This window comes from Anser anser (genome assembly GCF_964211835.1).
Source record: "Anser anser genome assembly, chromosome: 15".
Classification (NCBI taxonomy): domain Eukaryota; kingdom Metazoa; phylum Chordata; class Aves; order Anseriformes; family Anatidae; genus Anser; species Anser anser.
This window is the reverse complement of record NC_139736.1, coordinates 13,353,975-13,381,305: the sequence shown is the minus strand read 5'-3', so window position 1 is coordinate 13,381,305 and position 27,331 is coordinate 13,353,975. Positions and strand designations below refer to the sequence as shown.

At 41.2% G+C, this 27,331-nt stretch overlaps 3 protein-coding genes and 1 long non-coding RNA gene across 7 annotated transcripts; 2 read left to right on the top strand and 2 right to left on the bottom strand.

Moving 5' to 3' along the window:
* Nucleotides 1–733: 733 nt before the first annotated feature.
* On the bottom strand, nt 734–10,585 carry LOC310881969 (UPF0764 protein C16orf89 homolog). Of its 3 annotated transcripts, none has more exons than XM_083799976.1 (9): nt 9,082–10,585; nt 8,469–8,963; nt 6,559–6,708; nt 5,963–6,113; nt 5,669–5,786; nt 4,083–4,218; nt 3,546–3,650; nt 2,961–3,044; nt 734–868 (listed from the first exon to the last, which is right to left on the bottom strand). In XM_083799976.1, exons 2-9 carry the CDS (start codon nt 8,638–8,640, stop codon nt 795–797), a joined length of 990 nt encoding a protein of 329 aa, XP_083656102.1. In that variant the 5' UTR covers nt 8,641–8,963; nt 9,082–10,585; the 3' UTR covers nt 734–794. The 3 variants fall into 3 exon arrangements, with proteins under 3 accessions (XP_083656102.1, XP_083656103.1, XP_083656101.1); XM_083799977.1 differs by having other exon boundaries at nt 10,235–10,585; XM_083799975.1 differs by having other exon boundaries at nt 8,469–10,585.
* Nucleotides 863–8,477, top strand: LOC310881971. The gene is made up of 3 exons (XR_014572735.1): nt 863–2,517; nt 4,375–4,490; nt 8,173–8,477. It is a non-coding gene; the product is annotated as an uncharacterized lncRNA (long non-coding RNA).
* A 110-nt stretch (nt 10,586–10,695) lies between the features above and the next one.
* ALG1 (ALG1 chitobiosyldiphosphodolichol beta-mannosyltransferase) lies at nt 10,696–19,954 on the top strand. The gene is made up of 13 exons (XM_083799971.1): nt 10,696–10,841; nt 10,929–11,006; nt 11,434–11,537; nt 12,012–12,160; nt 13,198–13,287; nt 13,945–14,061; nt 15,008–15,129; nt 15,872–15,910; nt 16,485–16,544; nt 17,284–17,394; nt 18,457–18,571; nt 19,304–19,379; nt 19,730–19,954. Exons 1-13 carry the CDS (start codon nt 10,778–10,780, stop codon nt 19,862–19,864), a joined length of 1,260 nt encoding a protein of 419 aa, XP_083656097.1. The 5' UTR covers nt 10,696–10,777; the 3' UTR covers nt 19,865–19,954.
* A 1,159-nt stretch (nt 19,955–21,113) lies between these two features.
* On the bottom strand, nt 21,114–27,171 carry EEF2KMT (eukaryotic elongation factor 2 lysine methyltransferase). 2 transcript variants are annotated; one of them, XM_083799972.1, is made up of 8 exons: nt 27,036–27,171; nt 26,899–26,961; nt 25,525–25,605; nt 25,195–25,296; nt 24,866–24,999; nt 23,716–24,023; nt 22,262–22,411; nt 21,114–21,599 (listed from the first exon to the last, which is right to left on the bottom strand). In XM_083799972.1, exons 1-8 carry the CDS (start codon nt 27,111–27,113, stop codon nt 21,499–21,501), a joined length of 1,017 nt encoding a protein of 338 aa, XP_083656098.1. In that variant the 5' UTR covers nt 27,114–27,171; the 3' UTR covers nt 21,114–21,498. The 2 variants fall into 2 exon arrangements, with proteins under 2 accessions (XP_083656098.1, XP_083656099.1); XM_083799973.1 differs by lacking the exons at nt 26,899–26,961; nt 27,036–27,171 and adding an exon at nt 26,639–26,677.
* Nucleotides 27,172–27,331: the final 160 nt, after the last annotated feature.

Sequence of the window (27,331 nt, the reverse complement as noted above, 5' to 3'; positions counted from 1 at the left end):
CTACTCCCCATCGGCAGGCAGATGTTTAGCCATTTCCAGGAAAGCAGGGCTCATCATGCATAACATTACTTGGGAAGACAAATCCCATAACCCCAAACGTCCCCCTCCCCTCCCTTCCTCTTTCTTTCCCTCCAGCTTTCATTGCTGAACATGATGCCATATGGTAGGGAACATCCCTTTGGTCAGTCTGGATCAGCTGTCCTTCCTTGTCTGCATCCCCTCCCAGCTGCTTGTGCACCCCCAGCCTCCTCGCTGGCAGGGCAGTGCGGAAAGCACAAAAGTCTTTGTGTAAGCACTGCTCTGCAGCAGCTTAGAGCATGGCTATGTTATCACCACTATTTTAATCATAAATCCAAAACGTAGCACCATACTAGCTGCTATGAAGAAAATTATCTCGACTAAAACCAGGGCAGGTACCTGGCAGGATTGGGACTTGAGACAGCAAAGTTAGAGACGTCACAGAAATATCCAGGATATTAATTCAGATTCAGTGAAGTTGAAGATCTCCTTAAAATTCAGTAGAATTTGATCTATGGAAAAATGTGTGTATTTAATGGTAAAGCACTGCTCTCTGGGATACTTGAAAACTTAACAAGAAAACACACACAGTGGACAACTATCCAGTGTTACCATAATTAAAAACCAGCTCCCAAGGTTTTGTATTGCAAGACAAGATTGTGATTTGAAGGGTTAATTCTATTTCACTACAAACTGAGCACCAGTACTGCTCAAGGACCGATCGCCTCGCTCTGCACGTGGCCTTCCTGTTGACGGTCTGCAGCGCGCCGTTAATGTCAGCAGCAGTAGTAGTACAGGAACCCTCCGAGCGATCCTACTGCAACAGCTGTGTAATGGGAGGAACATCCATCTGTGGAGAAAGTCGTTGAACAAGGCTACATGGCTTGCATAGGTGATGAACTGTACTGATTTTAAAACCATATACATTTGGAAGGCTACAGTAAAGCTTAGTCAGGGAGATCAAACGTCGAACTGCGAGTCAGAACTTCAGTTGGATTTTATAGCCACTTTGCCCCATGATTTGTGTGTGACCCTGTGCTCAGCGTTTGACCTCAAATAAAATACTCTGTGCTATACTGTACCCAGCTGCTGAGATAAGAGTAATCCTATTTTTCTACTTAGCAGGAATATTGCGAGTCTTTACTTTGATAGACACTGAAGGGAAAAAAAAAAACAAACAAAAAAAACTATACTATATATAAAAGAAAATATTTTATTTCATGGTATGAATCTGTAGCACAGTAGTTGATATCCCTGTGTGCAAGACTTCTGGATCCATTCCAAGGATCAGAAATGTGGGCAGCCATATAGATTAATACTGGAGTTGCCACATGAAACGAAAATATGAGGATTTTAAGATTTCTGAATTTCCCGTGCACTGGGCATACTACCATAGAAATCAGGGAGACATTTGACTCATTTTGTGTATGATAATGAACACTAGCTCTCTGCCTACTTCAAGTGTTTTATTTTACAAATGCCTTATTAATTGTGCCTTTCAGGAGCCCTTTTTTTGTGCATCTGTGTGTGTAAGACTAGACGGATTCATGGTAAAATGATAATATTGGTGAACTGGTGACTGTGAAATTTAACCAACTTTGCTCACAAATTACAAAATGGCCTTGGTGTTTTTAAGTACAGGTTTGTAGGACCCTGAGTGCAGCAATAGGTCCTAGCTGTCCTGACCAGCCTTGCCAGGGGCCTTCACCCATACCCTTTACCCATGGACCTAGAAGCCTCATTTACACTCAGGTGAGACAGGGAACAAGGTAAAGGATGTTGATTTTGCAGGTTTTTGCTAACACAGCTGTATGTTGTGTATCACCCACAAGGGCAGGGCTGAGGCAGGGAGTACAAGGACGGGACGACTCTGAAGATAAGGGAAGAAAAGACTCCATGCACACAAATAATAGAACCAGCAAGAATTGGCTTGGAATGCTGAAGTCTGCAAAAGAAAGGAAGGGTCAGAAGTTTAGCAGTGAGGAAGACTTCTGGCCTTCATCAAAAGACCACCAGAGCACACTGGATGACCACCTGAGGACTCCAGTACGCAACTGAATAGGGGCGGGAACCTATGTTAATGATTCTTCTGAGACCTAATGAATATGCAAGAGACTTACGGGGGAAGTGAGATGAATATGCATATATCCCATTAATATAAGCACACTGGAAGTAACCCTTGGTGTGTAGGTTAGGCGGAACGATCCCCCGCACACGCGGCGCCATAATAAAGAATACCTGCTTAATAACTTTGGTTATTGAGTTTTCACTGTATCACAGGCCTGGCCTTCAATTATTTTCTGAACTAAGTTGCAGATGTGTGTGTTTCCAGTTGTGGTCCTATTAGTGGTCCTATTATTTATTTATTAGATTTCTTGGATTGACCTGTGCCTTGTTACCTTGCTTGTGGCTGATGATTACCGGGCTGCCAATAGGACCTGCTGCCACCACGCTGCTCTGCTCACCCAGCTAGGGTTGCTGTGGGACTGCGTGCTGTAGGTAAGACCATTGCCTGGCCTATTGCTGCTTGCCATCCTTTAGGAACAGCTGACTCTTATTCCCTGTCTTTGTAATTCAGAGTATTTTTTCCAGGCCTGTTATAGGCTCTGATTATGGTGGCTTATTCAGTACAGGCACAAATTGCAGTTTTCATTCTGTGTTCATGCTGTGATATCTGCCTACAAGCTGTCATTTAAGAGTAGGATTCTTCCCTGACAAAAATCTTGGACTACCTCAGGATAATTTTTCCTGTTAATGGAAACATCTGTAACACCTTCTTTCTGCACACATTCTTAGGGAAAAAAGAAAGTCACTTGCACATTTAAAAAAAGGGAGTTAGAGTTACCTTGGGAACAACTGCGTGTTATTGAATAGCTTGTGCACAGCTATTCAGCAGCAACTGGAACAAAGCTTTTCAAAAAATACACCTTTCTTTTAAATACCTGTAAACATCTTTTCCCGTCTCTTAACTCTCCTTAGCAGCTTCTTTTGGTCTTCTGTTCCAGCAGAGTATTCAAAATCTTTACCTGGAGAGAGAAGAGTGTGGTGTGTAAGGTTTTTTTCCTTGTTTTTTTTTTTGTTTATTTTTTAAAAGGAAATACAGGGAAATGGATTGCCCTTCAATGCTGAGAGCACTGTCATTCGCAGTGAAGGAGACTTATTAACACCTCTGTTTCTGAAGTTTCTGTTTTCGTGAAGCAGAGGCACTGGCCTTACTTTACAGCTCACCAAACAGTCTTCCACTGAGGAAACATACTACAGATAGATTAAGGTTCTGGCAAACTATATGTTCAGGCACATTCTTTGTGCTGAAGCCCATGCAGCATTTGTGAAAGATTTTGTACGTAGGAAAAACACTAATAGTTGTTCTTCTTCCAGTGGAGGTGGGGGGGAAGGGGGCACCCTTTGAGCTGTCAGTAAGACCTTAGAGAACTACTATAACAGAGCTCTGTGATTGGCCATGCACATCTTACACACTGAGACAAGGCACCACAACACCTCACTCCTGTAGGGTAAGGCTTACTCACTGGGTTCCCCAAAGCATCCTTCCTTAGGCTTCTGCCAACTGAGAATCTTCTCCAGCCATCTGAGTTTGTAGAAGTCAGAGAAACCAGACATGCCACAGAGCAAAACTAGGGGAAATAAAATGGCACAGAAAACCACAGCTGTTTTTGTCATTACTGCTTCACATGCTTGATCTCCAGCAAGAAACATGCCCATAAAGCTTAATTAAAATCATGCCATGTTAATCCTAAAAATCGTTGTTAACAACAGAGTTAGGCAAATAAATTCCAAGTTTGGAAATAATGTCCATTAAAGTATAGTTAATGTAACTAAATTATAAACTTTGCTTTATACATCTTAATTTTGGATAAAAATTTAGCTTGTAAAATTAAAGATAAATATTTGAGGCTGAAGTTTTAAATGTTTTATAACTGATTAATGTACCAAATCTTTCTTCACTTTTCTTTGATGACTCATTGCTACTGAAGAAAAAGCTTACCTTTCCTTATTTCACAATAACATTTACAACATTGTTGGTTAACTGAGAAGAGATTACGTACTGTTTTCCATGAAGAGGTCTCGAGAAGAAGACTCAAATCCATTGCTTTCGATCTGCAAGTTTATTTTCATCATGCTAGCACAGAAAATATTCTTGTAATACTGGGTCCTCAGGAACAGATGATCAGAGCATCCTTTCTAGACACAGAAAAAACTTGACTATTGCACTGCATTTTGTTTTTTTTCCCCTCTAATTTGGATTAGGGAAGAGAGGCTCTAAGAGTTGTGAACTGCAATTGGAAATCTTATATTGGATTCAAATATTTTGTGACAACTCAGATGTTATTTTTTTAGCAGGATGCATCTTCATGGACTATAGGACCCCTACAGCATTGTGTGTCCCGCTTTGAGTGAATGTCCAGCCTTGAGTGAATGGAAAAGAATATCGTTATATGGTACCTACACAGCAGGTAGGGACCCTCATCGGCAATCTGTTTCAAGACTAATAATTTGTGAAATAGTGTTTTCAAACAGCTTGTTTGGTTATCTCTCAGTAGAGTTGTCCCAATAGACATATTGCCTGGTGGCTAAGCACAGGTTAGGTACCAGTCACCAGCAGCGCGGTACTTGTAACATGTTGCATGAATAAGGCGCATGTTATCCTTTGCGGCTGGAATGTCTGTTCTGCAGATTTGTGATGAAGCACATACATGAAATATTGGTGTTAATCAGGAGGGAAAGGAGTGGCCTTACAAACAAGTTGAGAAGCTGGGGAAAACATGACCAATAAAATCATAAATATCTTCCTAGGTGTTTTAGGTACATTGCTACAGTTCAGGGTATTTGTGAGTGGAATCAAAAAAACACAGAGCCTTTGCTCTGTCTAAACTAGGTTTAGAAATTGTGTTTGGAGAAACCTGTCCTAGCCTCTCATCCCTCAGTTCTATCTTTCTTCATCTTCCTTTCAATGCAGCCCCTGCTGCTGCTTCTTTCTCTTTTACTCCAACCTGTTTTCAGCCAGAAAAGGTCATTTCTAAGTTCTTGTTTGTCTCCCTTGATGGACACTTGGCAGAATCATAACTCTCTCTGTCACAACTTAAGTGCTTTCCCAGGATATTCAAATCCATTGGAATGATCAGTTGCCACCTAGACAAAGGGCAGCAAGCTAGTTCTTGCGGAGCCTTCCACCTTCCTCCATATTTGTTCCCAGGCACACCACTGACCAAATTTCCCTGCACCGCCTTCATTCACCCAGTTCTCACAAGATTACAGGTTTACCTCCACCAAGAATTTCTTTACCTCTCACAAGCTCCTGTACCCTTCAGGTGAATTTGATTATATTACTATAAAGAAAATATTGTCCTTCTTTGACGTACTGCCACTTCTGTCTTTCCTCTTTACTTCTAGATGAGGGCAAGTAAATAGGCTTTGAACTTTGTTTTCCTTTGAAATCCAAACCACCAGATTTGCATTCAGATACTTACCTAATACAGGTATTGAGAAAGCGCCTCTAGCAAAGCTTTACTGTTCCTCCTTGTTATCTCTAACATCCCACCACACAATCTACTGTGTCATACTGCTTTCTTTTCCATGTATAATATTGACTGTCATGGTTAATAAATCTTGTATGATAAAACTTTTCACTTACCATATCAGCAAACATGAAGTAGAAAAGCTGATGGGACAAGGAGTAACCCGAGCAACCAAGTTGAGTCATTATGTTCCTACAGGTGCTTGTGACAACGCAGGACTTGCCATTCTCTTTCCTGTTTAAGGATAGCAACACAGATGGAGTTGAGGAGTCTGATAAAGGAAGGCCTATTCCTGTTCTGTACAATTGCAGGGCACAGTAACTTTCCTCTCCTGCTTGCCAGCAGACAATAGAAAAGTCTTATAAAACAGTGGCAGTAAGAAAGGATCCACCGATATCACAGAAACATACCATGTTCCTAGCAAATATGTATAGCACGTGTCACTTGTTTTCTCTGTAAAACACTTGGAACTACCAAATGAAGTATAGGCCAGCAAAGTATCAGTTTGGTTCCATGAATGAGGAAAGACCCAGAAATGTGGTCCTAAAATTGGCGCAAATTCTGAAAGCAAATCAAAGAAGAAAGCCTGTAATTAGTGGTACAGTCAAGGGAGATCTCAGGCCCTGCCTGATTTCTTAAGTCTGTCTACACCCAAAGGTACCCTTGCATGCATCTGCACATTGCCTCTCTGTGGCTTTCAGAGCTGAATACCCCTACTGTGCAGACCTGCCTTTAGTGCTTTTCTCCAAACCACCCAAAAAATCAGCAGCAGAATCGTTACTTCCAAGAATTAGTATTTGTGTTTCCATTTGGGCTCACTAGCCATTCCTTTCGAAGTACTCTCAGGACGGATACCAAACTCTAAGTAAACTCTTTCTTTTCATTAACTCTGGCATCTTTGTCGTTTCATAGATCACTGCATAAAGGCAAAACACTGCAATATGAATACCTTGAGCTTGAATGAGAACTATTTTTCTTTAATGCCATCCATACTTCTTATTTTTACCTTTGAAATATTTGGGATCATTCTGCGCTAGAGAATATGTTGCTTTTTCAATCAGAGAAGACAACTTCTTCACAACACTTTCAACTCGGGTACGCTGAGCAAGTAATTCATGTTCTGAAGGCCACTTTTCTAGGGCTCCTTTCAAATAGCCTGCAGAAACAAAAATTCATGTTGTATACTACCATAAATTCTCAGCCCATTCTTCTTTTTTTTCCCCTTCCTTTTTAAAGTAGTTTTGCTGCTTCCCCTGGTGACAGCCATTCTCCTCACAGCCACCATTTTTTAAAACAAGATTTACCCTGGAACCTAGTAAGTAATCCAATGTACTAGACTATATTATACCTAAGTAGTGTCTCTTCTGACGTGGTTAGTAGGTATCTTACTGCAGAGCATTATGCTACTGCAATTAGAAGCCAAACTATTATTTGATATATGAAGAAACAAGGACGAAAAGAAAGCTATGAAATATGTTTAGTGTGTACTCTATAAGAGAGTATGTTAAGATGTTGCAGAGGTAGTCAGGCTTTCCTGTAGCCCTCTTTTTTTTTTTCCTTCCTTTGAAGAGTGGCTGCTAATCCAGTGATGCTCCAGCAATGTTCAAACTGTTCTGACGCAGAGGGGACTGCTGAGCCCAGAGAAGAGAAGGTTGGGGAGGGGGTGGCTCTTCCATGCGTACAGTTATCTGAAGGGAGGGTACACAGAGGACAGAACCAGGTTCCCAGTGACATACTCAAAAAGCCCTGGACACGGTCCTGGGCAGCCTGCTGTAGGTGGCCCTGCTTGAGCAGGGATTTGGGAAGGTGACCTCCAGAGGTCCATTCCAATCTCAACTGCTCTGTGAAATGGATAACATCCATATGGAGAAAATAAAAAATAAATAAATAAATTAAAAGACAGACTTCTCAAATGTCAGAGAAGCCCTCTATATTGCCCAAGGGTTTGCTCACACTTCTACAGGCAAAGACTGTTTAATGAGATATAAGGTGGCAGATAATTATTGTTCTTGTTACATGTGCTTACTGTCGTCTGTGCTTCTGTGAGTTTGGCAGACTGTTCACAGCGAGCTGGTGGTGCATTCTCTTAGCCCTTTAATTTCTGTGCCTGTCTGGCTATGGATCTGTTTGCACTCCAAACTTACGTTTGTGATATCATGTAACTACCTTTTCTGTCTGCTTTATGAAGAAGAATATCTAATCCAAAGATCAGATCTTGACCCCTTCTGGAGGTGACTGGAATTTACGCAGAGATAAAGTAGCCACGTAGCCAGGTTACCACCTACCTCCAAGTTCCTCCAGTGCACTGGAAAATGTGGATGTGGCTTAGGGACTGCTTTGCCCTTTTGCCTTCTCTGCTGCACCCACACTTTGGGTAAGGCAGGTGTCAAAGAAGGTGGATGCTGAGAACACCAAGTTCTGATCCCAAACTAGGGAACGGCCCCTTTGGAAGAAGGCAGCATTGCTGCTGGAAGTAGTATGGAGCATGCACAAGTTGACTGCACCTTTTATTAGCCCTAAAATTTGTGTGTAGAGGCAACTCTTATCCAAATTGGTTTGGATCCCACAGGGGAATATAATATCAAGTATTAACAAATAGTTTTAAATATTCTTCTTACAGCTTATTGCATTCCTCCCAAGCCAGAGATAACCCAGGAGAGTCCTCTTAAAAACAAGAAGAATCAAGGTTTCCTTCTAAGGCATACTTCTGATGCAAATAACAGCTGGATCACTACTACTGTCATTGCATTTAAGGAGCTGAATCTTTAAAACAGGGTAAAAAATGAATTTAAAAATTAATATATATATATCATGCTACTAGCAGTCAAATCTGCCTAATGTAAAGACTGAAGTCAAGAAAGCTGGTATCAGCTTAGTTCCTAAAAAAAAAAAAAAAAAGCCAGACTGTCACAATACCTTGCAAAACATGAAATCCCAGCACTGCATCTAAATTGATGTCCTGATACCGACTCTCCATGAAGACAGTCACTTTCTCGAGGGCAGAAATGACAGAGCTCCTCACATTAGGCTCAGTTTTCAAGAAGCTGGCCTTGGAGAGAAAAATCAGCAAGAAGAAAGTATACAGCATATCTACTCTGCTCAAAGAGGTTGTGTAACTTCTAAATCAATATCCCTTGCTCACAGCAGGTCCTGCTGTGTGTGATGGAATACTTTCCCTTAACAGTTTAACCACATGTATGCCACTGTGTTCTCACAGAAAGCTTGATTGTCGTCTTCAATGCTAGTAAATGTCTTGTGCCTTTAAATGTCAGCCAATGCACTTGGCAGTACAACTCCGCAGATCAAATCCAGTTCTTTCATCCTTGGCTTCGGTAAAATTGTTGTAGCTGCCATCAGAAGAGGGAGCTCTTGCTCATGTGTAGAGGTAAAGGGAGGTAAAAGACCGTCCATCTGCAATTAAAAAATAGAACTTTTGAAGTGTGCACAGCGTTCTTGAAGAAAGTGCTGAGAAATCATTTATTTAGAGCACTTTTACAGCGGAGGCTGTGTGCATGTGCGCTGAACCCACTGTGGCGATCAGACTGCTGAAGGGCACGGTGAGATACAGGCTGCCTGCCATCACCTCAGCTCCCTGTGAGGGAGCGACCAGCCCACTAAGGCCGTTTCTTTGCCACTGCACCTGGGATAAGGGTGGAAAGGGGAGTCTGCGTGTCTGGAAATGAAGGGCTGCAGAGACAAAGGGCCTTACTGTATGTTACCGCCTGCTATGAGCCCTGACCAGTAAATACATTAAGTGCATTTATCACATATCTAGGGTTAATGTGTTTTGATAGACACAGCTGAAGGAAACGCTGTGCTAACTTTGTGCTGCTTCACAAGATATTACATATGTTAAATGAAGCAAATTATCCAAGTTCAGCAGGTTTCTAAGCAAAATCTGATTTTAAATTATTTTTTTGGAAAGGAATTTATTTTGGAGGGATGGTGTAAAGGGGCCATCAGAAAGCTGTGGGTGGTGTGGCCTGCAGGTAGCCGGGACCCAGGCTGCCCTCAGCAGAGCTGCAGTGCTGCCGGTTCCCCACACCTGACGAAACTGCTCCAGATGAAGGAGAAGTGTGACAGAACACACAGCGCGCTGGGACCGAAAACCGAGGAGCTGCTGCTGTTCTCGTTAAATGAGGACACTTGTGGACACTGAGTGGGCACGCTTGGACGAATCACAGAATCATAAAGGTTGGAAAAGACCTCCAAGATCATCTGGTCCAACCATCCCCCTACCACCACTGTCACCCACTAAACCATGTCCCTAAGCACCACGTCCAACCTTTCCTTGAACACCCCCAGGTGACTCCACCACCTCCCTGGGCAACCCGTCCCAATGCCTGACTGCTCTTTCTGAGCAGAAATGTCTCCTCATTTCCAACCTGAACCTCCCCTGGCACAACTTGAGGCCATTCCCTCTAGTCCTATCATCTGTGAGAAGAGGCCGACCCCAGCTCCCCACACCTTCCTTTCAGGTAGCTGCAGAGAGCAATGAGGTCTCCCCTGAGTTTCCTCTTCTCCATATTAAACAACCCCAGTTCCCTCAGCCGCTCCTCCTAGGACTTGTGCTCCAGGCCCTTCACCAGCTTCCTAGCCCTTCTCTGGACACGCTCCAGGGCCTCGATGTCCTTGTTCTGAGGGGCCCAAAACTGAACACAGTACTTGAGGTGCGGCCTCACCAGAGCAGAGTACAGGGGGACGATCACCTCCCTGGCCATGCTGGCTGTACTACTCCTGACACAAGCCAGGATAACACTGGCCTTCTTGGCCACCTGGGCACACTGCCGGCTCATGTTCAGGTGTCGACCAACACCCCCAGATCCTTTTCCTCTGCACAGCTTTCATGGCGTTGTTGTGACCAAAGTGCAGGACCCGGCGCTTAGCCGTGTTGAACCTCATCCCACTGGCCTTTGCCTCGTGCCGTGAGGCTCCGCACCCCTCTGCGCGACACGAAGCCAGCCATGAGGAGAACCCGGGCGCAAACCGCCCGCCCCACGGCTCCCTCAGCCCGCGCCCTCCGCACCGCCCGGGGGCGCGCTGCCCGCCGGCGGGGCCTCAAGATGGCGGCGGGCGGCGGGGCGCTGGGCGCCATCGGGGCCGCGCTGGTGCTGGCGGCGGCCGCGGCGCTGTGGTGGCGGCGGCGGCGGCGGCGGCGGGCGGGCGGCGGCGGCGAGGGCCGGGTGTGCGTGGCGGTGCTGGGCGACCTGGGCCGCAGCCCGCGGATGCAGTACCACGCGCTCTCGCTGGCCCGGCACGGCCGCGGCGTCTCGCTGCTGGGCTACCTCCGTGAGTCAGGGCGGGGGGCGGCCGGGGTCGGGGTCGGGGGGTGCTGCCGGCGGGGTCGCGGCTCTCACCCTCCGTCCTTTGCCGCAGAGACCCGGCCGCACGGCGACGTGCTGGGCAGCGGCGAGATCCGCGTCGTGCCGCTCTCGGACCTGCGGTGGCTGCGAGGTGGGTGCGGGCCGGGGGCGCGGGGGAAAGGGAGCGGAGCGGGGCTGCTCGGGGTGCTGGTGGTCAGGGCGCGGGGAGGAGGGGAAGGGGGGGCAAAAACCGGCCCTGAGGGGCCTCCCTGCGGGCCTCGAGCCCCTGGGGGCCGGGGTAAGGCTGCGTGGTGCTGGCTTGGGTCGAGCTGGGGGGTCGTGGGTTTTATGTCTTGCTCACGGTTTTGTGTGTTTGTTCAGCCGCGTGTACTGCGGTTTTTCTTCTAGATAAAAAGTAAAATGGGGACTTGGGGGTGTTGTGGTGTTTCTGTGACATCAGGTTTCTGTTTTTACGAAATGCCACTACTTTAAAACTTCCCGATGGCTGGCTCTGCGTGGCACGCACCTTTACGTGTGCAGAGCTGGAGTGCTCTCACACGTTCTCTGTCCTTTTGCAGTTGGCCCAAAGATTTTCCAGTATGTTGTAAAAGTCATTGCTCAGGCATTACAGCTGCTGTACACAATGCTGAAAATGGATCGACCATCCTATATTCTTCTTCAGGTATGCTTTCTGTGTGTAATTAATTTTAATAGTATTACATTACAGAATGTTTTTACCAGTCTCAGACATTGCTCTAATTATTTGAGAGCTAAAATTGGCTTAATCCATGATATAAACCTATATAAAAACTGCTTATTTCATTCTAGACTTCTTTCTCTGTTAACTCACGTTTGTTCTTCCTGTTAATTTTTGAGCTTTTGAATTTCAGTGGCATGTAAAGAATAAATCTTAACAGAAATACTTGTATGTGCTTTGGATGGGAATTTTGACCCAGATCCGACAGTAAAATTTGAAGTGCCTGCCAACCTTCATAGGAGAAACTGGCAGTTCTGTAGTTGGCGAATACAAAATCGTCCCCGTTCATTAAGATCCTTTTAAACAATGTTATTTCAGTCATTTGATTTTCTTTTTCTTGTTATTGCTAAGTGTTTATCACTTGACGATAGTCTTACCCTGTTTTTACTTATTTAACAGAATCCTCCAGGTTTACCTAGTATAGCTGTTGCCTGGGTAGCATGTCTTGTCTGGAGAAGCAAACTGATAATTGATTGGCACAACTACGGATATACCATAATGAGTCTGAATCATGGAAGAAATCACCCACTAGTACGCATTGCGAAATGGTTTGTACAGAAATTTCTCCTATTTACAAGTTATGAACCTTTCTAGAGCTCAGAAGGATGGAAAGCAGAAAGAAGAATATAATTAGCAAAGGGCTATTTCCATCAAGAAGTTACTACATTTCAGGAAGCATGTTATTTAAAATGCCTTTGTTAAACACATAGGAAGGTGGTGGTAGGTGGTATACTGTAAAATACACTAAAAATTCCATCTAGGTAAATTTATTCTATAAAAACGATGTACGCGGTTTAAAGGAATTTGATTGTTCTCTGAAGTAATTTGTGAGAAGCTTATAAAAATACTTTTATTTTGTTTTGTACTTTCAGTGTTAAGGTTAGGAAGTATTCTGCCTGCTGTATGTACATATATACACAGGGCAGAGTGCAAAGGATACGCTTTGTAAGAAGCCTAGACTGTAACAAAAAAAGCAAGTTTATGTTCATTTTAGGTGAAATATGGTATCCCAATGCAATGCAAACTCTCGTGCCTTTGACAAGTGAGCTACTTAGAAACAGGAGAATAAAGTAATTAGAAACCTGTCTTAAAGTAGGTGTGTGAATGTTGTAGGAACTAAAAGATTTTCTCACATGGTTTAAACCTGTTCCTTTTGTTCTCGTTTGAAGTAGTCAGGTTGCATATGCAAACTTTTGATCTTATTGCAGTGACTTTGTCTAGTGTTGTGGGTTTTTTATTCTCTAACACTACTTTACACTCCAGCCCATCTTCAAAGGTGGTTCTGTTTCTTACTCAATCTAATTGGTTACCTACAGGTAACAGCTTTAAAAGCTTTCCATTGTTGTGTTCTTAGGTCTTAGAGGATAAGGAAGTCTTGCTGTATCCCTTCTCATAAACTGTTATTGTTTCGGTAAAACAGCACAAGGAGTCAATATATAATTGTTAGTTAAACTTCAGTTATTGGGTGGTGGTTGAGTTTCTCTTGGTTTTGTTTGGCTTTTAATGAGCATTGGCACTGGAGAGTGCCAGTGTATTTGGCTGTTGGGGTTGCCTTAGGTTCTAACTAAGATTTAATTTTTGTCAGGTATGAGAAGCTTTTTGGACGTTTGTCGGACTATAACTTGTGTGTCACTAACGCAATGAAAGAAGATCTCTGGGTGAATTGCAAAATAAAGTAAGTGAAATACCTCTACCATTATTAAGTGCATACTCAAAGTGAAATGAAAGCACATAATTGTGAATCTGGATTTAGAGTAATCTTAACAAAAGCAACTATGCCAGTTCATCACCACTGGAACCCATTAGTCAGTTTTGTTATAAGCTAATGGAGTGTGGGGTATTGAACAGTCTTCATTAGCCTTCGTAATTAACACCTCATGGTCTAGAAGGTGGCAGTCCAGATGTTATGGAAGACTTGCTGCTGCACTGCCTATGAAATAAAAAAAAGGCAAACATCACTGTATTTGCTAACAGTTAGTCAACCCTGCAGATTTTTCTTTTGCAATCACAGGGCTTTAAAATCAAAAGGAAAAGGTGCTTTTTAAGAAAAACTTAATTTATTAGTTTAAAAATCAGGACAACGATGTCTGTAGATTTTTATGGTTGTGTTACATCCCTTGAATACACATATAAGAAAGGGACCCTTTTCTTACAGTAGATCAAGCTTGGTCTATTCCAGCAAACTTCAGGAATACAGAAAGTTGAGTTGAATCATCATTTTATTGTAATAATCCGCTTTCTGCATTATATTGTTGTAGCCTGTCACTCTTTACCGTGTGCATTTTGTTAAATCTGTTTTTTTTATTTAACTTGTGAATTTATTTCATTACAGGGCAGTAACGCTGTATGACAGGCCAGCTTCTTATTTTAAGGAAACACCATTAGAGCTTCAACATCAGTTGTACATGAAACTTGCAAAAGACTATGGACCATTTAAAGCACAGCATATGTAAGTAAAGCATGCAATTACCCTGTGTCATTCAGTTAAGAACTGGCATTTAGTCCCCAGAAATACCTTTGGATGGGATCACAAGTTTCTGAACAGCAGCAGATAGTGGTCTTTGCATGCATTCAGCCAGTAGCAGATGCTGTGCACGTTTGCTTAATTGTTGCTGGAGAGGCCAGAATAAGTGAAATCATTGAAGGGTGATATCATGTTGCTTGATGTTTGAAATTAGTGGGTTTTGTTTGTTTAAAGAAAAAGTTGGTGTAAATTCTGAGGAAATAAGTAATATAATACATGAAGGGTGAAAGCAGTTGTCTAGTTCCCACTGAACTGGATGACAGTGATTGGATGCTTCATTAATGGCATTAATTTAGTAATTGCTGTAATAATAAACTCCCCATTCATTTATTGTGGAGGGTTTTCAAAGTCTTGCTCTATAAATATTAAGCATTCTTCTCTGGCTGTGTGCAGGATGTTTGCTATAGTAGATAGCCCAACAGGCAGGCAGTTTACCAAACTAATGCCTGAAAGTGGAGGGGAGAATCATACTGTATGGCATTTTCTTTTTGGATCTGCGCACCACTGAATGTAAAGGTTCCAATTTTAATTGAATAAGAGCATTGTTGGCCACCATGCTTTGGATATATTTGGGACAGAGCTGGAAAGAGAGACTGTTTTCCTAACGTTTTAAGGAAAACACTGTTAGAAGATAAAAATGTGCTTATAATAGTGGTGTCATTAGGCTCATGGTAGTAATAGGAAAGATGCAAAACAGTCTTCCTTATGATCAGGTATGTCTCTGCAAATCAGTACAGTAATGGTTATTTCCAGAGAAATTGAGTAGCAAGTCTCAGAGTTTAGAAACTCACGTCAGTTAAGCATAGCATTTCCTTCTGTGTTTGTAGACTGTGTTTGTGTAGTCCATATTCAGAAAATTCTGTTTACGTAGTACAGAGTCTGTCAGTTCGAATGCTGAGAGGTCTGCCTTTACAGAAATGGATAAAAGAAACGGACATGTGGTAAAAACCAGAGGACGGCCAGCTCTTCTCATCAGCAGCACAAGCTGGACAGGTTTGTAAACAGATTATTTTTAATATTTCATTACCTCCTAACAAAAGATATAACTAGGGCTCTTTATACTTCCCCACACTTGAAACTTGACATGTTATACAGGCATGTTTGCATTGTGAGTGGCAAATTTTTCTTCATTTGTCTGGAAGAATTTAAAGACAAGTTGTACATGATATACCTCAGTGGCTAAAAATTAAAAAAAAAAAAAAGATTTCCCACTACTTTTTTATTTTTAATTCCAGACATAGTATCTTGTTTGGTGGTGTAAAATGGATTAAAAACCTAAAATTTTTACTTCTTTAGTTCTGATAACATCTGTTATGTAATTTTCTCACTTTCCATTTTTTCTATATGAGAAAGGGAAAAGAGATGTGAAACAAATCAATTGCTAGTAACCATGGGCAGAATTGTCTGTACCTTTGAATTAACAGAGCAATTTCTGCTTTTAAAAATTTCTGGTTTCAAAAACTAGAGAGTTAATGTGGTGTATAGCACATCCTCAAAAGAGAGTCCATTGGTGGCTTGTTGGCCATGTTGCCAGTAAGGAGAACGAGTAAGTTTTGTATATGGTTGTGGACTTTTATTTATGAAAGTAATTACAGCAAATTTTTAGTAGGAAGAGCTTGTGCCATACTGAAATCATTCAAGTAAAGGTGAGGAAAATCTTCATTGTTATTTACATTTAGTAATTTGTTACCAATGCTAAAAACATGAATATCACTAATAAAGCCTTTTCTTTCAGAGGATGAAGACTTTTCAGTCCTTTTAAGAGCTTTAGAAGGTAGGTACTAAGGAATTCATCTTATCTATTCCAAGGGGAATGGTTGTATGCTGGACAGTTATGAGGGGTTTCTCTAAAGAACAGTGCCTCCCTATTCAAATGAAAATGCAGGCATATTTGATTAATTTGCAGTGCTTTAAGAGTAGGAGTTGAAATACAGAAGTGAAACATCTGGATTCAACTGGAGTAGTTGTTGGGGAGAATTATATTTCTCTTGGTAAATTGCAGTTCTATTTTCTAAGCTATGAGTACTCTCCATAGGTATCTGATAATAGGAAAGAAGGGAATATGCATTGTCTATTTAAGAACTACAGCTGCAGTTTCTAGATAAATTGAAACAACCGGTATGGTGTAGTCAAAGAAATGTTCTATGAATAGTACATTTTAAACATATCATAATTTATTTCTATAGAAATTTGTCAATTTTAATATTTGTAAATTTACTGCTATTTCACTAGGTATATGTTTATAAAGAAATTACTTGAAGTAGGAAGCTAAATGATTCATACACCATGACCGTTCTTAAATCAGTCCATTTATTTGTCAATTCTGAACAGTTTTTTATCTTTTCCAGATTATGAGCAGTATATCAGTGAGGGAATCAAGCTTCCAGCTTTAGTATGTGTGATAACAGGTAATAGTTTATTCACGTTATAATTCTTTCTTTTCTGCTAATAGAGATGACTTCATTTTCACTTTTCTACTATGCTGACTCTTCTATGATGATGAAGAGAGAGGAGGAGAATTGTTTTTGTCTGATTATAAATCAGAGCAGTTGGATTCTTATAGCAGTGTAATCATGGCACATCTTTAAAGAGGAGAAGCTCTCAGCCTGGCTGTCTAGCACAGCTCTGCGTTATGCAATGTTCAAAATAATTTAATCTCAACATTCTGAGCACTGAGATGCTGCAGCCAAAGAAACATAAAGGTGCATGTCTGGAGCCTTTCAAGCAGAAAAGTTCTCTTAAGGCAGGAGGAAACCTACTCATCAAACATCTTTTTGTAAAACAGTATGCGCAGAATGAATGCTGGTTGGTTAACTTTCTCATTAATAGCAGACTAAATCTTAGTGTGATTTTTAAAGAGAAAATTTGTATTTTTGGGTTGTCTTACTGCTGTAAAGAAAATGCAGGTCAAGACTGGGCAACACTGACAGTAGGCTCCTTTAAATACCAAGTTAAGAGAGGAAGTGTAGGTTCACCTTGTTTTCAGTGGGACTTAATCTCTGGGGTGATCATGGTTGGTATATTCTGACATGTCTGAGGCAACAGGACTTGTCATCTGCACAGCAGGTTGCACAGACAGCACTTTATTTTCAATCATCCTGATAAAATCATTATTATATTTTTTTTTTCTGTGTGTGTTTTAAACAGGCAAAGGGCCACTAAAAGAATACTATAATGGACTGATAAAGAAATTGCACTTCAAACATATCCAGATCTGTACACCCTGGCTTGAAGCTGAGGATTACCCTCTTTTGCTTGGTAAACAGAGGATTATGAAATAGATTTGATAATGGGTGAAAAACAATTTAGCAGAGTTGTGAATAGCTGATAGACATTATGCGCAGGAGATAGCAGAATGTAGTAAGCAAATGAACTTGCTGGTTACTGATGATATATACATGTATACCACTCGTGTTTTTGACTTAGACAAGCAAAATTGCTAATTTCTTTAACTGCATTTTTCACTCTTATCCCAAGAAATAGGCATAATACTTGCATTGCTTTTTCAGTCTGTTATTCGTACTTTTCTTCTATGCTGAAATACAGCTTGCTTGTTTGTGTTCCAGTTTACAGGGCAGGTCAGTACCTGATACCCTAAGCTTTTGGCTGAGCACCCAGAAAAAACCCTGAAATTCTAAATGAACATGTCTTGGAATAGTGTTCCCTCAGCATGTCCATTGTATTAGCATGAAGTATGAGTAAGCGTAGTACAGTAGCCAGCTACACTTTCAAGTCAATCTACTTTTCTTCGTTTTTCAAACCTGCCAATTTATGTGGCTGTAAAACATGGTGTTTATAGGGTAATTTTTAAGTAACGAATATAATGTCTATCAAATAGCATTGCAATTTCTCTGTCTTGAAATCACTTGAATTGGAAGAAGTCACTAGTGAGCGATGCAGCATATCCTGTTTGAATTGGTAGAGTTTTCCTCTGCACTTACCCATTCTTAGCAGATTAAGAGACAGAAAGGCTGTTTTCAGGTATGCGAGGATGTAAAATTCCCTTTAATTTAATATGCACTTGCTTGGTATGTTTCTAAAGCCTGGCTAATTTTAGTAAATATATAGTTTAGTCTGTGTGTGTGTGTGTGTGTGTATGTATATATATATATGTGTGTATATATATATATAGCGTGTGAATATATATGTGTATACACGTTTTCTGCAAGCTTGAAATTGAGTCAGTCTGGATAGTATTGAAAATAGCTTATGTTTAGCTCATATCACCCAAAGAAATATGTGTGTAGAAGGGTTCACAATAAGACTAGAAGAGATGCTTTCAGAGAATTTAGGCTCTTGTGTGTTTCATTTGCTTTTCAGGCTCAGCAGATTTGGGTGTGTGTCTCCATAAATCATCCAGTGGTTTGGATTTACCTATGAAAGTGGTAGATATGTTTGGCTGTTGTTTACCTGTATGTGCAATATATTTTGAATGGTAAGAGCTTGCTTATTCTGATACAATTTAATAGCTCATATAAAACACTATTCTAACAAGCCAAGAGTTTACTAGCTTCTGCATGTATCAGATGAGATTCCAGTACTATGCGATAACAACTTACTTTTAATTCAATAAGACAAAACTTCAGAAGTCAAGGTTGTTTTATTTAAGGTTGACTAAAAATTAACACCAGTTTTTACAATCTTTGGAGCATTTATTGCAACCAGCTGCCTCAAAAAAATTAATTGCCCTGTAATCCTTTGTTTCCGTATGCTTCATTTAAAAAAAATCATTCTGCATAGACATGTCTCTCTTCTGTGAAAGGGTGAATGTATGCAGTCCGCCTTACAATTTACAGTCCTTCAATTAAAGGTGTATTCACTGTGGAGATCTCCTGTACAGATTTTCCTTGTGGGTTATAGTAGAGTGTCGCCCTGATTTGCGATGTATGCGCAGATCAGTGGCACAATGACAAAGTGAGGGACCTACTGTAACGGTAAACCTAGATAGTATGACATGGAGGGAACAATCTTTAAATTAAACTTTTATAACTGTCGTTTGTTCCATTTTGTCAGGAATGTAATGTTCATACCTAGACAGCTAGGTTCTTAATGTTTAAGGCATAGCCATGTCTCTTCAGATACACTGTGCAACTTTTTAAATGTATACGTCCCACTCACTGTTCTTTTTTTTCCTTCATGTTTTTTTTTCTATTACTTTTGTACACAGTTTACATGAACTTGTGAAACATGACGAAAATGGTCTGATATTCAGGGATTCAAATGAACTTGCAGAACAACTGAAGGTAAAGTCTTGACAGATTTTTCTTTTCCGCTAGCTTTAACCACAAAGGTGTTACCATGTAAGCTACCTTTTCGTGTGATAATCCTCTGTGTATTTTGCATTCTCAGAGGATACTTCTTTGCCTGGTGGATCTTATTGGCCATATTTCTATTTGAATACGGATATTACTGGCCACATTTCTATTTGAATACAAATCTGAAGTTGGCAAGACCATGCTAAATATTGTGATATTAAACTGTTCAGAGGGTCATACCAGAGGGTTACCCCTGAGAAACTAGAATTAATCCAAAATATAACATGATACTTTTCCGTTTTTTTTTCTGTTTGTTTGTTTTCTTCTTAAACTAACAGATGCTTTTCCTGGAATTTCCCACACTGGAAGGCAAACTCCACGATTTCAGAAAAAACCTTTGTGCATCCAAGCAGCTGCGTTGGGATGAGAGTTGGGACCAGACTGTTCTTCCCTTGTTTATGCAGAGTGAATGACTTTTTGTGGGGAGAGGAGGGTGTCCAAAAAGCTAACACATTCCTGGAGTTGCATAGATGTGACAATCAGTGAATAAACACTCTGTGTTATCTGTGGTTACAGTTTTTAATTGCTTCGTCTTGGGGCCTGTTTTGATGCACCTTTTCTTTTACAATTGGAGCTTCTTGTGTAAGAATAGTGCTGCAGGTGCAGTTGAGGTTATTTGTTGTCTGTAAGTCTTAGGAGAAAACGTGGTTCCCATGCTGAAGAGGTTGATCCTTGCCATCTGCTTTTTCTTCTTGTATTATTTGGGATGAATGTGGGAGGTTTAGGTGCTCTAGGAACTTCTGTAAAATCTGTTTAACTGGGCTGCTTGTAGGTTACTTTTAGCTGAAAGTACTTCAATACATATACAAATTGTACCAGTTATACCTACTGTACAATAAACACTTGAGTAGGTGATTATTTTTCTGCAAGGGGGAGATTTTTTTAGTTTAAATTTTTTTTTGAATTGAGGATACATTTTTTTTGTTGTTTTTTATATGATTAATGTTCTTGGATAGTCTCCCCTAGGCAAGTACTGACTATACTCTTGTATGTTTTTATGAAGATGGAAAACAACTTTGAAATTAGGTAGTTCTTTTTTACAGTGTGTGCAAGAGTAAAAAGGCGCAGCCACTGGTATGTGACAGCTTTATTGAACACTTAAGAGGGAAATTCACCTTTCAGTGAATGTTGTCCTCATACATTGAAGTAAATGTATCCATTTACCTTGAGAAAGAACATAAAATTTATCCCTAGAATAGAAAAGATATTTAAAGTATGCAATAATCTAGTAAAAGAAATGGAAGTCAAGAGAAAGCAACACATTTGATTCCGCTTCAGGACTAATACTGTCCAGTGGCAAAATGCGTAATGGATTATGAGAAGTTTCAAAGAAGGCAAGCTAAATTCTTCATGCTTGCAGTGTACCACTACAGACAGTGATTCTTTTTGTGTCTTCTAACCAATCTGAGGGGTTGACTTCTTCATAACTAACTATAGAAGTGATAGGCCCTGTGTGAGAGAAATGTAAATCAAGTACTGACTTTTGTCATCACTGCAGAGTAAAGATGCACCTGATCTACAGTAGAATCGATTACCTCTTCCTGCAGCATCACGTAAGCCCCTGACACTATCTGCAATTACTGTAGGTATCACTCACAGTGTTTTAAGATGACCCACATAGCAAGCATGAAAATGCATAAAAAAAAATTAGTTACAACTGGCTTTAGTATTAAAAAACATTTATTACTGTAAGACATCGTTCTGCTCCCTTGTCAGTATGAGATACTCATCTCATGTATTTACAAATCGAAATATGTTTGAACAAATTGTTGAGCTCCAATCTACAGAATCAAAGTGCATTATGATTAGGGCTTTTTTTATTTCTACAGCTTGAGATACACAGATACTTCTAGGAGGCATCTCCTTTCTTGCATGCATGCTGGCAACTGCAGAAAGAAATGTAGCTCACTTTGACAGCAATCTGTGCATAGAAGTGTATCCTCGGTGCGTGCCTCTCTTGTATGTTTCTGGAATTCAAGGTAGCCTTGTTGCAAGGATGAGATAGCATTTGCTGGTCTGAAAACTACTTGTGTTGTATCTACCAAATCTATATAAATAGTTGCAGAATAGTTACGTTTGACTGAGTATCGTAGAGAAAAATACTGTTGCTGTGGGCTGGAATAATCTGCCATCCAATCCCAACTTTATCTGCAAAGAGAAACATCAGGAATCATATTTATGCTTAGTAAAATGACGAGCAGAAGTTGCATGTGAAGTTCTGCAAGGAGATCTTAGCGTGCTGGTAAAGCAAGCTACAGGCAAATGCTTGAGCATGTATTTTTTAAAGTTAACAGGTATGCTTGTGCTGTGCATTCAGCATTTCGTTAATTAGCCAATGGCTGTAGGCCAGCTGTACAGCTAGTAGGCTGCCAAAGATGGACTTCTGAAGCGTATGAAGAAAAAAACATCCTTTCCCCTTTTATTTAAAGTTCTAGCTTTTTTAACCCTCAAAGAACAGTTAAGATAAAAGAGTTTTAGGCTGCATCTGAAACATCATCACAGTGACAGTGCAGCACAGATGTTTTTCCTCCTTCAAGCTTAACCTTTACAATTTTTCCTATTGCCACCAAACTTGCAATTCATCTGAAGTTGACACTCCTAACAACTGAGAGTTGTGATAGGATGTAGCAAGAAGCTAAAGCCTAATTTCCTGACCAAATCCATTTGGAAGGGTTATCGCTCTTGGATACAAGAATCCTGTTATTGGTCAGTACCCTTTGCAAGGAAAAAAAAAAGTTCATCTCTACTACAGGTAAGTAATTGGGAAAGAAGCCAAAATTATTGATACAGTTGATTGAAAAGGTACCTACCTAGTTCAGCCTGGAACAGATGATACGTGTCTGGATTACGAATTGTGAAAGCAATATAGACCTCAGGAGGTTTTCCATCTGCTCTGAAAGTTGAGAGTTTTTGTAGCATACTGATAAGGCTTAAAGTTATCTCTGGATCATATACCACATCTGCAAAAAAAGGGCAATGTTCAATATTTATTAAGAATTGTTGAGCAAGAAGCAGAAATAAAGCTATAAAGTATTTACTTACGAAAGAATGCCTCTATCGAGGGATTACAAGTTTCCAAGAAGAGATTTTAGAAAACATAGTATTTTATGTGCTATGTCAAATTGCCCTCATCTCCATTATTGGTCCAAAATCACTAAAGATCATTGCTCCTTTTTGTAATGGATTGTCAGATCCTGTGTTTAAGTCTGTGTTCAGGGACACAGCAAAAAAGTTGAGCATTGGTACTGTTACGACTGTCCTTAGCAGGACAAAACCATGTTGTTAGAAGTCTGTATTTCAGAGGCTGAGTGATAAAGTCTTGATTTCAGCTGCAGCACTTTTAATTCTGAGTAATTTCCCTCAAGTAGAAATACTGATGAAAGGTGGAAAACCTGACCATTAAGGGCTGCAAAAGATCAGCCTTACTTCTTGGTGCTGTGAGTTTGAAAGTTGTCAGTTGTGTTCAGAACTGATATTTAGTAGGTGGCTGTTTACTACACAGTAACGTTGAGACACGTGTACAGTTAATGCATGATGCAACATAGCAGAAGCATGTCCTGTAGTACCAGCAAATAGTAGATATGTGTAATTCACCCTCTGTTTTGAATCGCCTCGCTTTCATGAGTCTAAATCAGGCTGTTCTGTGCATTCTGTCAACAGTAGGTCTGGGTTTAAGTTAACATACATGCAGTGACTTCATTTGATAGAACTCACGTATGTAATGTATCGCATGTGATGCCTTACAAAGAATTGTAATCAAGATGACAATTACCATTTCTTTACCTGAATTCTTAGGTGAGTTTTGCTTTGCAAAACCCCTAAGCTGGGGAGTAAAATCGTGTAGTTACAGCTCCAAAATTCACTATTGCTATATTTTCCATTAATAGGCTTTTATAAACTCCCTCAAGATTTGAATATAAGCAAGTTCCAAAAAAAGTAGTGTGTTTTTTTTTAATATTATCCCTCATGAGAAGGATAATGCTTCCAGTTAAAATGGACGAGGGTCTCAAGGGTGGCAGATTTATGATCTGTTTCTGGATTTAAAAAATACAGAAAAGAAAAATAATTTGCTCTTCAGTACTGGGTAAACAACTGTTGAATAGCTGAAAAAGACAAAGTGGTGAAATGAACTGGGAGATGTTTCTCCAGACACAGTAACCAAAGTAGGGTTGACTGAGCCCTGCAAACAAATACCTTTGTTTCTGTTACCTATTTATTCCTGCACGATGCCATACAGTCGGGCATAGTCAGAAGTGAAAAGTACCTGCTGCAATGATGACGTCTGGTTGCAGATCCAACAGTTGTTTTTCTGTAACTGAGCCCCAGTCAAGCTCTGCAACAATTAGTTTCGGTTGTTGGTAGTTCATCCCTTCTGCCTCCTGCCCTTCAGATTTTGTTTGGATAAGATCAATAGTTTCAGGCTCCACGGCAAAGCCATTCAAACAGATGTTGTCCATTAGCTGTTTGAGAACACAATGGTGGTAATCACTAAATATATATGCCTTGGGGTTGCAAGTTTTGCAGATTGCCAGTCCAGTGAAGCCAATCCCACTTCCTAATTCCAAGACTGTCCTGAAGGTTAATGGAGTAAAGTAAGTATTGATTAGGACTCTCTGAGTTATGACATCAAAACATTCTAATTATATCTAATGGTAAAATCAACTACAAATTATTTCAGTATTTTTTTGAGTAAGCCATCTATAATCTTTATTTAAAATAACTCTTAAAGATGGTAAACAAGATGCAGTTATAAGCATAAAAATAAATCACTTGAAGTACTTCTGCTTTTCCATATGGTACAAAGTACTTCCATCACTGGGGCAAGATACGTTTCACGTGTTCCTTGACTTTTGCAGCACGGTTGTCTCCATTTAAACTGGTTTTACAGTTCTTTTAGTCAGTGGAGAGAGACAAATGATTCTGGAGCACAGTTCCTTTCTTGTGAGGTAGATACTTAAAATTAGCTTAGCTGAACCTTTCCCCAAAAGTGCTTGTTCATCTCCATTGATTATAAACAAAGTCAAGGTGATGAGATTAGCTGTGCACATCTGCACTACAAACACTTGAAGTTAGATGGGATGAATCCCGTCAAAGAGGGAAGTGCACTAATTAAAGTTACTGGTTGGGCAGCAGGGTAGCTAAAATTCAACAGCAAACATACCGAGCAGGCCAGACTATGTGGTGTAATGGCTTTCATCTTGAAGCCCATCTTTATGAAGTCATCTCATGAATTAAAGTTTAACTTGCAGAACAGAAAAAAGCAACAGCTGGTAGCCCAACTCAAATATTTCAGTTATTTTGGGGGTAAATATTGTGCATTATAAAATTATAGTTGTGCATATAACTCACTTATGGTATGAATGAAAATACCTCGGCTTCTTTCCCCATCTTTCTGTCTGTGATGCTGTTTTTACCTGTTACTGAAAACTGTGGAGTTCTCCATTGCCCATTCAGCAAGATGAAGAGCAGCATCCCACGTGACGAGCCCTGTGGTTCCTTGAGAGATAATTGCCTCACTCTCAGAAAGAGTAACGGATTCTCCAGTAGGCTGGAGGACACGCACAGGAAGAGAAAGACGGATCAGCACAGACAACTGATTTTGCAGTTAACGGTCAATATTACCGCCTAGAAAAAAAGAGTCAGAAGCACTTCGGGTTTCTGGATGTGACATTTAAAGCCACTTTGTTGCTTAGTTTAGATGATTAAAAGTGATTCATAACAAAGCAGTATTATTAGTTTTTACCAGTAAGTAGTTTTTGTAACAGCGAGTAGATTCTTCTTCATTTAAAATATCTGCTAGTGTATCGTACAATTCATCCAGGGGTTCAGCTGTTGTGGATTCGTGCTGCGTGAAAGAGAAAAGGACAGCTTCAGTTATCAAATTGTTAGTCATGGAACAGAGAACCCACACGTTAAATACCACTTTAATACACTATTGGCCGTAACATTTTACACTAAATGCTGTTTTATATTATTAAGAGTAATTCAGTTTGGCCCGCAATGGTATATTTCCAAGAAGACCCATCCCAAGATGAACCAAAGAGTTACAAGCAACATGGAAAATAAGCGTTACCTTTTTGATGAGTTCAGTTAGAAAGCATCTTCTGTACTTGATGGAAGGGGGATACTTTACACACAGAGGGTGGAGAATGGTCTAAAATGATAAAAAAAAAAAAAAAAACAACTGCAGTTGAAACCCATTACCAAGTGAAGATCTTAGGAAGGGCACAAAATGCACAGTGATTTGAGTCTGAAGCTAGAAGAATTGATGCTGAGCCAGAAGAAGAAATTTGGTGATTTCTGGTCAGTTTGTTAGGTTTCAGATCTGTGGCAACAAATGTATTTTTCACTTTTCAAAAAAATAAATAGCAAAATTGAGTGAAAAGTGTCCGACTAGCTCTCCTCCTCCTTTTTCTTTTCTATTCCTTTTGCTTTGCTGCCTCATTTGTGATTTCCTGTCAGCATGCAGACAGAACATGGTAAGGGTTTAGGGATTCCTAGGGTGGCTTGGCTCACCTGCTTCTTTCTTAACATCCAGGGCAGAGGGATGTGAAATCAGCTTGGCAGGTTTGCTCCTGGCATTAGGGACATCTCTGCCCAGGTGCACTGAGCTTTAATTTTGATGCTAATAAAGAACAGCTAAGTAATAGGAAGGAAAGGAAGCAACCTGTTCTGCTGGGTCTGAAGGAAGGCTGGCACAAGTGTTACCATAAGAGTTGGCCAAAGAAACTCTTTTAAGACTCAATTTGGAGTTTTAGAAAGCAGGCATTCCTTAATTACAGAGATGGAAGTGCAGGGGATCAATCCACCTAGTGTGCATGCTGAATTGTTCAAGCTATGGGGGTTATATACAATCAAAATATACATGTCAATGTATATGTGATATGTATATTTCATATATATATATATATCATATATATGTATACATAGTTAATGCATTCGTGCTATTTCCTGTGACTCATTAAAATACATAAATGTTTCTGACACATGCACGTTTGTTTTCCCTTGGGCTCTTTCGGGGTTCTCCGGTGGTTGTCCGTAGTCTTCCTCGCTGTGTCGGGACGCAGTTCCTGTGCATGCTCAGGCCATCTCGCTCCTTCTTACCTTACTGACTCAACTGAGGCCTGCGCGCCGAGCTTGGCTGGGCACACAGCCAGGGGCACGCACAGCACGAGCTCCTCACCTACCTGCCGGCACATCCTCCAGGGTCCTCCTGCCCTCGCTTTGAGAAACAAGTCGGTGTTTTCTCACAGATGACGCTGGCTAAATAACGCGAAGTTCTAAACTTATTTCTGCGTAACTAAACGTAGTAAGGTTTGACTTACCAGCTGGTAAAGCACCTCAGCCCCGACCCCTGGCTCCCCCACAGCAGGGCCGGGCGTTGCCCTTCCAGCTCGGCCCCACAGCGCTACCGCGGTGACCGCCAGCGAAGGGGCCCGGCCCTCACCTGGTGCAGGATGTCGGCCAGCAGGGAGGAATCCGGGGCGCTCCTCAGCCTCTGCTCGAGCTCCTACGGCAGAAGGAGAGGAAACCTGAGCCGGGCCGGGCCGGGCCCTCGCTCCCCCCCCGGCCCCGCGCCCTCACCGGCCAGGGGAAGGCGCGCAGCTGCCGGGCCGCCAAGAAGCGCCGCTGGAAGCGGAGCCCCAGCTCCGGCTCCGCCATGGCCGGGGAGCGGCGTCCGGGCGCGAAGCGAAGCGAAGCAGCCGCGCAAAGAGGAAGCGCCAAGAAAGAGCAGCGCCGCCGCCTGAACAGGGGCTCGAACCCTGGACCCTCAGATTAAAAGTCTGATGCTCTCCCCGCTGAGCTATCCAGGCCCTCGGCGGCGGCCCCCGGGGACGGCTCCACCAGCCCGCCCCTGCCGCCGCCCGATGGCGTCAGCA

What these genes read in the sequence shown, in the direction of transcription:
- LOC310881969 (XM_083799975.1), bottom strand. Translation starts at nt 8,640, where the DNA reads ATGCTGTATACTTTCTTCTTGCTGATTTTTCTCTCCAAGGCCAGCTTC. An exon ending in GGGATTTCATGTTTTGCAAG is followed by an intron (nt 6,709 to 8,468) that starts GTATTGTGACAG and finishes TTGTTTCTGCAG; the next exon opens with GCTATTTGAAAGGAGCCCTA. An exon ending in AGGATGCTTTGGGGAACCCA is followed by an intron (nt 3,045 to 3,545) that starts GTGAGTAAGCCT and finishes TTCTCTCTCCAG; the next exon opens with GTAAAGATTTTGAATACTCT.
- ALG1 (XM_083799971.1), top strand. Translation starts at nt 10,778, where the DNA reads ATGCAGTACCACGCGCTCTCGCTGGCCCGGCACGGCCGCGGCGTCTCG. An exon ending in GGATTACCCTCTTTTGCTTG is followed by an intron (nt 17,395 to 18,456) that starts GTAAACAGAGGA and finishes TTTGCTTTTCAG; the next exon opens with GCTCAGCAGATTTGGGTGTG. An exon ending in TGTGCAATATATTTTGAATG is followed by an intron (nt 18,572 to 19,303) that starts GTAAGAGCTTGC and finishes TTTTGTACACAG; the next exon opens with TTTACATGAACTTGTGAAAC.
- EEF2KMT (XM_083799972.1), bottom strand. Translation starts at nt 27,113, where the DNA reads ATGGCGGAGCCGGAGCTGGGGCTCCGCTTCCAGCGGCGCTTCTTGGCG. An exon ending in TAACTGAACTCATCAAAAAG is followed by an intron (nt 25,297 to 25,524) that starts GTAACGCTTATT and finishes TCTTTCACGCAG; the next exon opens with CACGAATCCACAACAGCTGA. An exon ending in GTTACAAAAACTACTTACTG is followed by an intron (nt 25,000 to 25,194) that starts GTAAAAACTAAT and finishes CGTGTCCTCCAG; the next exon opens with CCTACTGGAGAATCCGTTAC.